The sequence below is a fragment of the Colletotrichum paranaense genome (genome assembly GCF_030867605.1).
Source record: "Colletotrichum paranaense strain IMI 384185 chromosome Unknown Scaffold_1.1, whole genome shotgun sequence".
NCBI lineage: Eukaryota > Fungi > Ascomycota > Sordariomycetes > Glomerellales > Glomerellaceae > Colletotrichum > Colletotrichum paranaense.
Window position 1 is genome coordinate 4,701,857 of NW_026848959.1, and position 12,248 is coordinate 4,714,104.

General features: G+C 47.0%; 4 protein-coding genes across 4 annotated transcripts; all 4 read left to right on the plus strand.

The window, feature by feature from the left end:
- Positions 1–2,406: 2,406 nt before the first annotated feature.
- On the plus strand, positions 2,407–2,773 carry CPAR01_01627 (uncharacterized protein; the record flags this gene model as incomplete). The annotated part of the gene is made up of 2 exons (XM_060485916.1): positions 2,407–2,533; positions 2,586–2,773. 2 exons carry the CDS (start codon positions 2,407–2,409, stop codon positions 2,771–2,773), a joined length of 315 nt encoding a protein of 104 aa, XP_060356773.1.
- A 1,601-nt stretch (positions 2,774–4,374) lies between these two features.
- Positions 4,375–4,500, plus strand: CPAR01_01628 (uncharacterized protein; the record flags this gene model as incomplete). The annotated part of the gene is made up of 1 exon (XM_060485917.1): positions 4,375–4,500. One exon carries the CDS (start codon positions 4,375–4,377, stop codon positions 4,498–4,500), a length of 126 nt encoding a protein of 41 aa, XP_060356774.1.
- A 2,141-nt stretch (positions 4,501–6,641) lies between these two features.
- Positions 6,642–7,148, plus strand: CPAR01_01629 (uncharacterized protein; the record flags this gene model as incomplete). The annotated part of the gene is made up of 1 exon (XM_060485918.1): positions 6,642–7,148. One exon carries the CDS (start codon positions 6,642–6,644, stop codon positions 7,146–7,148), a length of 507 nt encoding a protein of 168 aa, XP_060356775.1.
- Positions 7,149–9,718: 2,570 nt separating this feature from the next.
- CPAR01_01630 (uncharacterized protein) lies at positions 9,719–12,175 on the plus strand (the record flags this gene model as incomplete). Its single annotated transcript, XM_060485919.1, has 5 exons — positions 9,719–9,792; positions 9,846–10,379; positions 10,428–10,882; positions 10,943–11,308; positions 11,595–12,175. The coding sequence occupies 5 exons, from the start codon at positions 9,719–9,721 to the stop codon at positions 12,173–12,175; spliced, it is 2,010 nt and encodes a 669-aa protein (XP_060356776.1).
- Positions 12,176–12,248: the final 73 nt, after the last annotated feature.

A 12,248-nucleotide genomic window follows, 5' to 3' on the forward strand; every position in this document is an offset into this window, starting at 1 on the left:
CTTTTGACGCGAACACGCTCATCTTCTCAGTAGAGGTTGCATTATTGAATCTTGAGGCCGTTGGTCGGAATAGCCATTCATTGTCACCGGCGGTTGTGAACATCGGCTAAAGGAAGAAGGAAAAGCTTGGAGCAATGCATCCTGATGGCTCGTGGATGTGGCAATGGTTTGAGAGGCGGACGGACGGACTGGCGGTAGGCTGGATCATCTAATCGAAGTGCCAATGGTTTCTACTAGTTTAGGGCGAATGCTGCCGTGCCACCCTATGGCAAAGTCACAGAGGTGCAAGGGTAGTCTGAAGAACAGTTCTCTGAACAGCTTCATCTTGACCAGCCAAGGTGACAATCTGCAAGCATAGCGGACACGAGAACAGTCAAGTGATCTAGATCCCACAAAAACGTCTATTAATTCGTGTCAGTATAATCTGGAGTATTTAAGGGCGGGATTGTCCAGCATGGAAGCAGGAATGGCCCCTATCTAAGCACCAAGAGCATCAGCACAGCGAGTCAATTGGCAGATTTGGTTTTTAGCCCCGAAAAGCAATTGTAGGCAATCTTACATTCACAGCTTGAACCGTCTATCTATCTTGAGGTATTGAGCTATTATCATTACCCCTGCTCAGGAAATTCGGCGAACCTCGCACATACTGATCGTACTAAATTCAGGGCATCATATCTACAAACCGGGTTACCAAAGAGCTACCCAGCCGGCATTCCTATACAATCGGAGATTTGAACTGAAACAGGACGAATGAGAGCATGGATTCTCCCACTATTACGAAACGATTTACCTGCCCTTATGTGAAGTGCCCATATTACGACTTCGCCGAGTTCCCAACTGAGATCGCTCGAAATGCGCATACAGCAAGGCACTTACAGTGCTCGTACTGGTGGATTTGCAACAAAACGTTCCATACTTTGTCACTTGCAGAATATCACGAACAGACGCACGACAATGAATTTGGCAAGAACTTCGAGTGTTCTGGGTGCAATCAGAAACATCCCACTATGATCAAATATAAAGAGTGTGAAATATCACACCAGGGCGACCGTGATCAGAACGGCCCTAACTGGATTTGTACGAGACTGAAAGATGATGGGACTAGTACGTGCAACACACCCTTCAAGCGCGAAGAACTTTCCGAGTTTGTGAGCCACTTGTCGGAACATAACATACCACCCGATCAAGCGTCCACATTTATCAAAGATTATAATGTCACGTCGAACGGACAAAGGTTCTGGTGTGAAGATTGTGTCCAGGCTCGCAAGCTCGATGATACCGAATTCGAGGATTACCCCCGTTTCTACGGGCACTGGCAGACGCGGCGTTTGGATCACCTCTCACGGCATAAGATATCCTTGCGGGAACGTGCGCTGCAACAGCCTAATCAGGAAGCGTCTTGATGAGGTTGAGGAGACTGATGATGTTGAATCTAGCGATTGTCTCCGATCATTAGCTAGTGAACCAGAGCAGTGAAATATGTACACGAGAATCTAGCTGCTAGTTGAATATCTTTTCTATAAGGAAGTACCTGAATTTATATCCTTATCTTCTTTCCCATACAGAGTTTCTTTCAGCTTAATAGTGACACTCACATAGCTTTGATTTGAGCAGGCTCTTCTTTCACACAACACAAGAGTAAACACATTGACACCTAGTCGAATCTCATTGCCGTGAATGACTAATAGCTTTCAAAATGGTCTGCTGAAACGTAGTCCCGAAGGCTGTCATCGGGGGAGGGTCACCTGGCCACAATGGTGAAGACGTATTTGCCGCCGGGGTATGTCAACGCTGGCAAACCGCAAAAAAGGTGAAGACAGGCGAGCTGAATCGCCACGACTCATAAATCCTTAAAGTAACAGAGCCATGTTGTCATGGGACACTTCTTGCAGATATTCCAAAGAGTCGTCTGACTTGACACCCGCTGAATGATCCTCAAAGCGAATCTATGATTCGTCTCGTGGTGCATAGATTTTCTGGTGGTGGTCAGTATCGAGGAGAAATCATTGTGGACTTTGCATTCATATTTTTCCGTCATACAGAAAGTCTTTATTCCTTCTTCAATACCAAACCAGATTTTAGTATTGTCACTCAAGAAGAGTAAAACCCACACCACCTAAACTATTCATAAATCATTAGAGTGTAACAGTCAAGAATGTCGAGAGCACGAGATCTTGCTCTACGTGGTGAAGTGTATCGAAACACCGATGTATAAGAAGTGAGATTTTCTACTCAAAGTGGGAAAACAGTCCCTCGCTCAGGACTTTCGACAAACCTTGCACTTGACCTACAAGTCACAATCTTGAAACTACAACTAAACTCACGAATCAAGGTCGCTTTCGTTTTTATCTGCCCACAAAGTTAGTGGACAAGTTTGGCACATGCTAACGGCATTGTAACGAAAGTATGTCGCAGAACCCGTTTATGGATGTCATACTCGCAATTGTCTGCTATCACAAGGAACGCATTGAAAAGTTCGATAACGAAGCGGAACGAGATGCGCAAGAGAAAACGCATCTTACGTGCACGTATTGTAGGTAGTCAAGCATTCGACAGTGTGGCGGATAGGATTGATCACGAAACAGCGCATGTTACGTGCTACTATGGGTATTACAGCTTGCAATTCCAGAATGGAAACCTCCGGAAGATCCACGAACAAACCGAACACTTTCCTGGCAGTTTCATGTGTACTTTTTGCGGACAGCCTTATGGGAATGCACTCCAATGGAGAGCATGCGAAGCATCACACGGTGCTGGCCGTGGACAGCCCTAGGTCTACTGGGTATGTTCGAAGGCATCGGCCATGAATGGGAAAACGTGCAACACATCTTATACCAGTAAACAAGGTACCAACTACCAAAACCACCTGTGAATACGGCATGGCTATCACCGAACGGAGGATGGAAGGAAAGAGATTCTCGATAAAACTTGTTTCAAGCATAGAGTATTCTGGTGCGGGCGTTGTGGCAAGGATCTCAAATACGATGACCCGGCGATCAAAAGGGATCTCAAGCTCCAGGGAATAGGGCAATCACTTCGTCTAGATCACATACAAAAGCATGTGTTGGAAGATGGCGGCAACCATTGGCAGTGGCCTAGTCCGGGGGTGTGAGAGTGAGAAAATTCGTAGAATGAAAATCAGCTATTGTGCTCAATGATGGTCATCTCAGAATGCAGGTTATTACACGCTGAGTCAAGGGCACATTCTTACATGCAGTGTTTGGATCTCGGGGCCGGCGCCTGTTTGCTGCGAAGTGGAAAGTTCTTTTCTGCTGAATTCAATTCTGGACGATAAGTTTCTCAAAGGGGGCGATGGGGATCATCTGTTCAATATGACGAAGACGCACGTGTTCATTGCCGTGACACCGTAATATGATTCTAATCAGAAGATCTGAAAATTCCTTATTTAGGCAGACTCGTTTCACTAAAGAAGGCCGGAGAGGTTCTTTCAAATGCCCTAGAAGGTCACCCATTGAACTCAAAGGCATGATATCCAGATTGAGCCATAGATTTTCTGCACTCGAAGCAGCGGGATCCAGGACGTAGCTGACAAAGTGGAGCTCCCTGGTGGCGGTTAGTGCTAGAATGGAGTCATGGAATGGCTTTCATTCTGATTTCACCAGATGACGTTGGAAATTTGCATCCAGAAAGAGAGTCTTAGCCGATGAATGTTAGTCAAGAACAATGCTTTACCGCCCGAGGTAGAAGATTTGCAAGGGTATGGAAGTAGAACAGTCCAAGAATCCCGGCACTTTACGGGTCTGGTCCAACTGGGGTGTTGAAACGTAGCATTAATTCATTAGTGGTATATCAAGGGTGGACGTGTCATTCTTCGAGGTCAGGTCGAGACACACCACGACATCAGAACTACACAATCTCCAGACCTCGCACTTCCCCTATGAATTTGAGTGTCAACTCTCTCTATATCTTAAATCATCACCACCAATCTAACGTAGTTAAGGGTACCTACCACTTGGTTTTCTTATCGGCATGGTCACGCGCCTAGAATATACTGACCACGTTATTACAAAAGCATCATGTTCGCAAACGGGACAGAACGTGCGGAGAGGCATCGACGCACAAACGGAAACTCTGTCACAAACGGGAACCACAACCTGAATTCGCAGATCAACGGAGGTCCATCTACAGATGGAATCAGTATTAATGGCAGCAGAAATAATGTCAATGGCGCCCATGTCTATGTGTGCTACTACGGATATTGCGGCCAACGATTCACTACTGAGGCGGCTTATTCATCTCACGTTGATGAAGAGCACCAAAGAAGGCCTAGTAATCAGGAATTTCCGTATACCTATCCGGGTTGCGGCGCTTTCTTCTCAGTTGCGACGGACTGGAGAGATCACGAACTTGACCATGATGAGGAATATATCACGAATCCGACCAACATTTACTGGGTTTGCTCGGAACCTAGAGGTGCAGGAGCGTGCAACACATCCTTCACCGCGAAACAACGTACCCAGTTCGCAGAACACTTGGTAACCCTGCACGGGGTGGGCCGATCATGGAGTGCGGTGATCCCAGTCCTCGGGAGATCGAGTTTTCCGATCTACGCTGACGGATTCTATTGCCCATGGTGTGTCAAGGGTATCAAATACAACGATCCAGACTTTTTACGATCCTTTGTTATCTGTGGTTTGGACCAGCCGCTGCGTTTGGATCACTTGCAACGGCACATGTTAGACGATGGGAACTCTAACGGGCACTTGCCTACTGCGGGAGTTTGAGACGAAGTACAAGAGGGAGGTATTTGACATACTAGAAGTCAGTGGTTGAGCTTGATGACCACTGGTTGCTGAACCATGGGAAACATGGGTGCCTCTTAGCATGTAGCTGCTAGTTGCATGTTCGATATATCCTTGAAGTACTTAGGCGGTTGAGCACGCTTGTGTATCAAACAAGTGCAAGAGAAAATAAATAAATAAAAATAAAAAAAAAGAGAAGAAAAAAAAACACCAATTTCTTTAACATCTTCCCTGCTTTAAACGATTGTAATTCAGTTCCTCTTCCACCGGAACTTCGTATGATATAATGAATTGGCACCTAGTGACAGGTCACTACGCAATAATCAATACCCAACACCTTATGAATGGTGGTAATTTGTGTTTGGAATCCAAGACAGGCGCCCAACCATAAGAGTCATATTTGCTATCAGCCTCGACTCTTGGCAATGATCTCATTAGAGGCGGTAACAAAGATCATCTGTTCAAAGTAACAATCATGCACATGTTCATTTGCCAGGACATAGAAAACGCCACCCTACCGCCGCACCGTCAACCAAGATAGAAGGCCTGAATAATCTACCGCAGAAATATTCAGGCCCACAAAGAAGACTGGAAGGATGTGGCAACTGCTTGTTTGACATCGTTTACCGCATTCTTTGTGGAGAAACACCGATCCTTGCTGGCCGATAGAAAGTTTTCACCAATCAAACTCTTGGCCTTTACCGACCATCATTCGTCATGGCAGGATACCAAGATATTCTCCGCAAATTTCGCGATGTCAGCGAGTTATTCGTCCTTTCAGTCAATATTCGGTATCTTGAGTATAACAAGGTTTCACGCACTAGTCGGTTAATATTATTGCAAACTTGCGAACACTTTCATACTCAATTTTGACATCATCCGCTCGGCATTGAAGCCTTTGAGCGTCGGATTGCCAAGGATACAATTACGTAGTGGCGTTTGAGAAAATCTCCATAAAGGATCCATCCAGGAATCAAAGTAACCACAAAGCCCTACTCACGAACCGTCTAAAGCTCATGACGGCAATCTGGACTATCTATCTAAGGTGTCAAAGACATACTTACCGCTGAATCATGGTAAACAACACCATACAACTGCGCGACTTGTCATCTCATACATTCCGGATTATGAAAACCAGACAGCTTCACCCTGCTAGAGAGGCGTCAGTCGTTCATTAGCTCTTTGGCCACCTTTCCCGGGGAGTTTTACCGGCTATCTAGCTAAGCTTTTCCAAGAAATCATCAAGGCAGGTCTAGGTATATTTCGGGATTATGGGTGTAGCTCACGACCCACAGACTCTCAGTGGCGGTCAATCTCAAGAATAGTTCATTGATAACTTTACATTTCGTTCTTGACAGGTGACATGACATTTCATATTGAAACACCAAAACCTAGACGATCTACGTCGCTAGTGCGAAGAAGATGAATGCTTCACCGCTCAAGGTAAACTTATCATGAAAGGGGACTTAAGTTTGTCGAAACCATCCTGGCGATCACGAATTTCAACCCAGGTATCAATTACCGAGTCTTACCTCAAATATATGAAGGGCGGGGTGATCCGGCTTCTTAAGCAGAACAGCCAGTATTATACATCACGGCGCCAGCTAACAGACCTTGGTACTCTATGAAATACACGCCTCAACTAAATCTGACATCTGTCTTCCCTGGACCCATAGTCTGAATTACCAGACTTTGCCAAGGTAATCGATATTTTGTTCCTTCTCTTGGTGAAGCTTGCGAGTTCATGCTAACAACAGCCTTCCAGGCACCATGTCCGCAAACGGGACCTCGCATACAAATGGGAATGGCCTTACGAATGGGCACAGTGAACACTTACCCAGATGCTATTATGGGTATTGTGGCCAACGTTTCACTACTATGGCGGAACATGCGACCCACGAAGAAACGCATGATAGTGTCCCTGATGGTTTCCTCTGTACCTTTTGCTCCTCGCCTTACTTGGAAGCACGGGATTGGAGACTTTGTGAGGAAAGCCACTCTGAGCAACGAATCCAGGATCTAAACGGCATTTACTGGGTGTGTTCGCTGCCGGACCGTGACAATGATTCAAGGCTTTGCAATACATCATTCGAGGTTACGCAACGTTTCGAGTTTGCACAACACTTGACAATGATGCACGGAGTGGGTACCTCTTGGAGCGAGGTGCTGTCAGTCCAGAGAGATAATTGTTTTCCGATTCATGCTGATGGATTCTGGTGCGGGTATTGTCGAAAGGCTCTAAAATATGATGATCCGCAAATACAGGAAGGCCTCGCTCTTAGAGGTTTAGACCAACAGCTGCGTTTGGATCATATCCAAAAACATATTATCAATGGGATAAGACCTCGCTCATGGCAATGGCCTCGAGCGGGCGTTACTGAATAAGCTTCAGGGGAGGAGCAGTAGTGGGGAGACGAGGGAATACTTCTTAGGGAATAGTTATTAGTCGAACATCTTTTACGTAGCTGATTCTGCTCAGGGAGGAAGTTACCCAAACAATCAAAATGCAATACCTTTAAATCTTTCCCATGGATGATCGCATCTCGCTTACTTTCCTACCTTAAGTACCTTGATCACTCAATAGACCTCATAGATCGACAGGTCTCCGTATCCCTTCATTCTATCCGAACTTCCGGATATGTTAGTCAGGAACTTCTGAATCCTTTCTCAATCATCCAGGCTTGCAGCAGCTACAGAAACGCCACTACATCCTCCTGGTAGACTTGCCGAAGATCGTATCGAGGGGCTCTGTAGAATACACACCAATTCGCTGCCACTACCGGAACCACGTACACAGCCTGGTCCTCCAAGTGCTTCTGTCTCATCCCTGGGTTAGGGCCCCACGAACGGTTGCGGCTCTGCTATTGTTGTCTAAGTGGTTGCCTCACCTCAAACCCAACCAATGCGTCTCGTAAGTTCGGGCGCCACCTGGTCTGCCGGAATTGATATTGTGACTGTCGCGCTAAATCGATGTTTGTTTGAATGACCTAAAAATACAGATGACAAGAAAAAGTATCCTAGGCACTAATGGTCATTATGCATCTATGCCACTTTTTTCATAACATACTCGGGTATCCCGAGCTATCGTAGGACTCAACATTCGCTTGGCAATTTCCCAGACCGCAAGATGAATGTGTCTCGTGGCATCTAACAGTGACAAGTAGAATGATATTCAACCGCATTCTGTCTCTCTTGAATGGTTGTATGTGTTGTTCGATCAATGTGGTGATCTCTATCCCTTTCAGTATTCTTAGGAGGAGCTTACCGCTTGGGCGACACCCAGTAAACATCTAAAGGGGAGAGTAGGGTCCTTTCATGATGATGTTGTACAAAAACTGGAGCAATTGATACTTTTCGCCGAACAGTCAATTCAGATCCAAGTCCTTCACTCCATGGTGGCAGGACCGTATTTTTATACATGAGCACGCACGTTTAACTTTCTCGACATCTAGTTTCCAATTGCGATCATCTGTGAAGGCTATCACTCACCAGACCCTACAATTTTATTCAGACGTTCGGCTTTTTTGGACGAGTCAGAATACGGAAATATAAACATCAAGTTAGCTTGAATTTCCCTGCTTTCCCCACAGCCAAGTCCAAACTGGTGGCTGCGTATGCTAATGTTGTAACAGAACTTCAGCATCATGTCTGTCCAATGTGAGCAAGAAGCAGTCCAACCTGAGCAAGTGGACATACAGTTTCCGCCTATGCCTGATCGAGTAGGAGAGGACCAAGACGAAGAAATAATCTCGGCCGAACGAGAGGCAAGGCAGACTGGACAGCCTACCAAACTTGGGTGCGTCCATTGTAGACGCGAGTATGCCATCGAGGCTGCTTGAATGCGTTGTGATAAACCCCATCCTAACCTTATATACTATCTATGCGAGGAGCACTCGCCTCCTACTCCCGGTCGCCCTGGCGTTCCCTCAAACATCATCCCTGGCGATCCAAGATGCAGGCGTTTGCAAATGTACTCCAGGTTCGGAGACTTCTATCAACACTATTATAGTAACCACGGCTGGGATCCGATAGACGATCTCCTAAAACGGAGTGACTGCACTACCTACGTTGTCGCCGTCGCCATCACCATATCCGAGAATCACGATCATTTTCCTGATCGAGCAGCTACTAAGAATTAGACAGTGGAAACGACGCTCAGCGAAGGGCCTCGATAGCCACCGATCAACACAGACATCGTTCATGGAACGAGGACAAGCCGTCAAGAGGGACGCTACATGAGAACAACTTTTCCGTGATGAGCAGGAGTAACACGCCTCGGAAGTCTCGATCATACTCCGTCAATAACCCCTTTACTTCATAAGTCCGGCGGCTCCTAAAGTATGATTTGAGGGCCAAGAGGGGGATGGAGGATGAGAGTGGCGCGGTGATCAGAGAGCTCGGCCAAGTAAACCAACATCGTGCATCTTAATTGCTTTTCCGGTCTTATTATAATCCTTTGGGAAGAGAATACGCATATTAAAGTTGAAGTTATTCGTTTAGCTTTTTGGTTTGACGAAATGTTATCTTGAAATATTCCTTTATCACTCAGTAGCGAAAAGCTCTTCTGGAACACGAAAATGCCAACCTACCTAAATGGCGTCAGTGCGTGCAAACAAGGACGGTCAATGTGGCTTCAGTCTAATTTCCATTGTACTTTTGCATCATAATTATATGGTTGAAATGATGCTGGAGAAGAATAAACGTTGCGATCGAGAGTCAGCTTCATCCCATTCCGACTCGCGGCTGAAAGGAACAGCCGACTGCTCTGCTTGATTCTCAATATCCACTTTGTGCCGTCCGGTGCCGTCCCTTGCCGACCAATGCCGACGAACGCGGCGGCCCCCGCTATCCGGGCCGTCGCGAACAACACTTCCAAACAACGTCGAACTATGTCTCAGTAAAATACCAGAGGAGCTTTAGATCAAGTCATCTGTCTTTTCTGCACTGTACTTATCATGACTCTTGGCACGGGGAAGAGGTCGTATCGCGCGTGTACGAGATGCCGAAGTCGAAAGACCAAGTGCAACTTGTGAGTATGCCCGCGATTCGCCCAACGATTCTGCTCTAATCAACACATTTCAGTGAAGGGGTTGGAGAGCCTATGAAACCTCCCTGTGTTTCCTGTTACTATTCTGGAAGTGAATGCGTTGTGTCTTCATCGCGCAAGTCTCGTAAAGCAAGGCGGGATCACAACACCCAAGCGTCTCCTTCCTCAGTCGAACCATCACCCGGGCCAGCATCTCCTCGGTCTTCAGTCTTCGTCCCCTCAACGAACGAAGATGGTTGCAACGAAGATGAAGTTACGGGACCCGATGATCACAATGACATGGAGCTCAGAAATCCCTCTGATGCTTTGCAGATTCTTGCTCGTTCAAGGAACAAGGTATCTACTAGCAATTCAATTACACATCGTCCAACATCTCACCATACAAATACCATGCCCTCAGCCAAGCCCAGAGAGACTCTTGTAAGACTGGAGGAATTCGACGGCTCTGGCTTTCGGATAGAAACCTCAGGCCCTAAGTGCATGACAGATACGATGTCGGGACTAAACAACTTTGAGCTGATTCGACGAGGTGTACTTCGCCTTGACAAGGCATCCGAGCTTCTGGATATGTAAGTCAACCCCCCGACATGGTTGTAATCTAAGACTCAACGAAATAGGTTTGCAAGCAACTATCATCCGTACTGCCCTGTCACTCCGACATACTTCTTCACACAGCCAGGCCAGCTACAGAAACGTGACTACTTTCTACTAGCAGTCTTGTTGACTATTGCATCAAGGGACTCTCCAGTGGACGCACATCTTCACAGCCAGTGTTGGAATTACGTGCAAAGTCTACTTCTTCAAGTGCTCCTAGCTCATTCATGGACTCAAACCCCGCGAACAGTCGAGGGTTTGCTACTCTTATCTGAGTGGTTGCCTCATATTGAATCAAAACGTTCCGCCTTGGCGGTCCACAAGGACCACTTCAGTGAAGGACAAACAGCTTGGTCAATTGTCGGTCTCGCCGTACGCTTAGGCTACTCGTTGAGACTAGACCGTGCCGCATTCCGGAGTCCTTCATCGGGAGAGTCAGTAGACGATAAACAGGAGCAGAATCGTCTCATTTGGACGTGTGAGTTTAAGGCTTTCAATTGGTAAAAGAAGTTTGCGCTGATCATGCTCTCAATTGCAGTCACCTACTTGGCAGACAGGCAGATCTCAGTTCGACTAGGGCAGTCTTTCTGGTCCCGTGGGCCGGCTCTCTCTTCCAAGTTCACGGCCAAAGACTTTCCGAGTCTAAAGCCTGTGGCTGGATGTAGTACCGACGACTACGCATCAGTTCTGCATGCGCACTTGGATTTGATGCAGATACTTCACAACGCTCACTCGATACTCTACTCGGCCAATGAGAGAACGCAGTCGATGATTAACGAGGGCGATTATCCGCGCTACTTGGATGACCTGATGGAAGCAGCAACGGCATGGAGTACCAATTGGGGAGGTCTCCAAGTTTCTCCGAAGCTGAAGTCTACGCTTCGTATTTCGCACGAATATCTCTGTTTGTATATTAACGCATTCTCTTTTCATGCAGTGGTGACGCGTGAGTCTCAACATCAAGGTCCTCGGGGGGACGACCGACGGCAATTACGCGGCAACAAGAGATCGGGGTTGGATCTTTTCTCCAATGGTCTTATGGCCTCACCTGACGCAAGATACATTGCAAGTGCTATCACGGCAGCAAGAGACCTCCTTAGTCTTACAACGGAGTTGGATCCCCGAAGGGTTTTGTGTTACCTCCCTTCACGTTATCATCTGTAAGTTCTCTCTCTTGAAGGTTCTGACAGCCCAATGCGGTTCGAGACTGACTGCAGCTGGAAGCTACGGACTCTATGCCGCAGTGTTTCTATACAAGGCTCTAAATGCAGGGGCTATACGGGGTCATGCTCAACAGAAACAAGTGAGAGGCCTATCGCAAGCCTTCATCTTGACCCTGGACGAAGTGGCCTCAACTGAACCGCACATCTGCCATGGATACAGTGTCCTACTGAGGGAGCTTTGGCAGCAAGACAAAGACCCGCAGATTGAATCAGGCCCAGAAGTCCAACGTGACCAAGGAACTCATAAAGATCATTCGAGTGCAGTAGAAGACACCATCATCGGCGATCCATCGACGTGGGGCTCCGAGGGGGGTTCTCAGCCTATCGTGCAAGGCCTAGACCGAGTGAACCAGCCTCTCGCCGGATCGAGTTCCAGCTCGGCGGAGGCTGTTGTTGGCACTCAGGACCTCCTATCCTTTGAAAACTACTTATTCAAGTCTATGTGGCCCGAACTGGCTAGCCCAGAGCATCAAGGGGACTTCTATGACTTGGAAGGAGAGCTCCTAGGTTTCGATATGGATCCTTTGAGCGAGTTTGAACCACTCTAGTCAGGTTCACTCGAAGAAATGACTTTGCGTCGATCAGTAACTTGTCCCTTGAGCTCACTAAAGGCAGCTACGA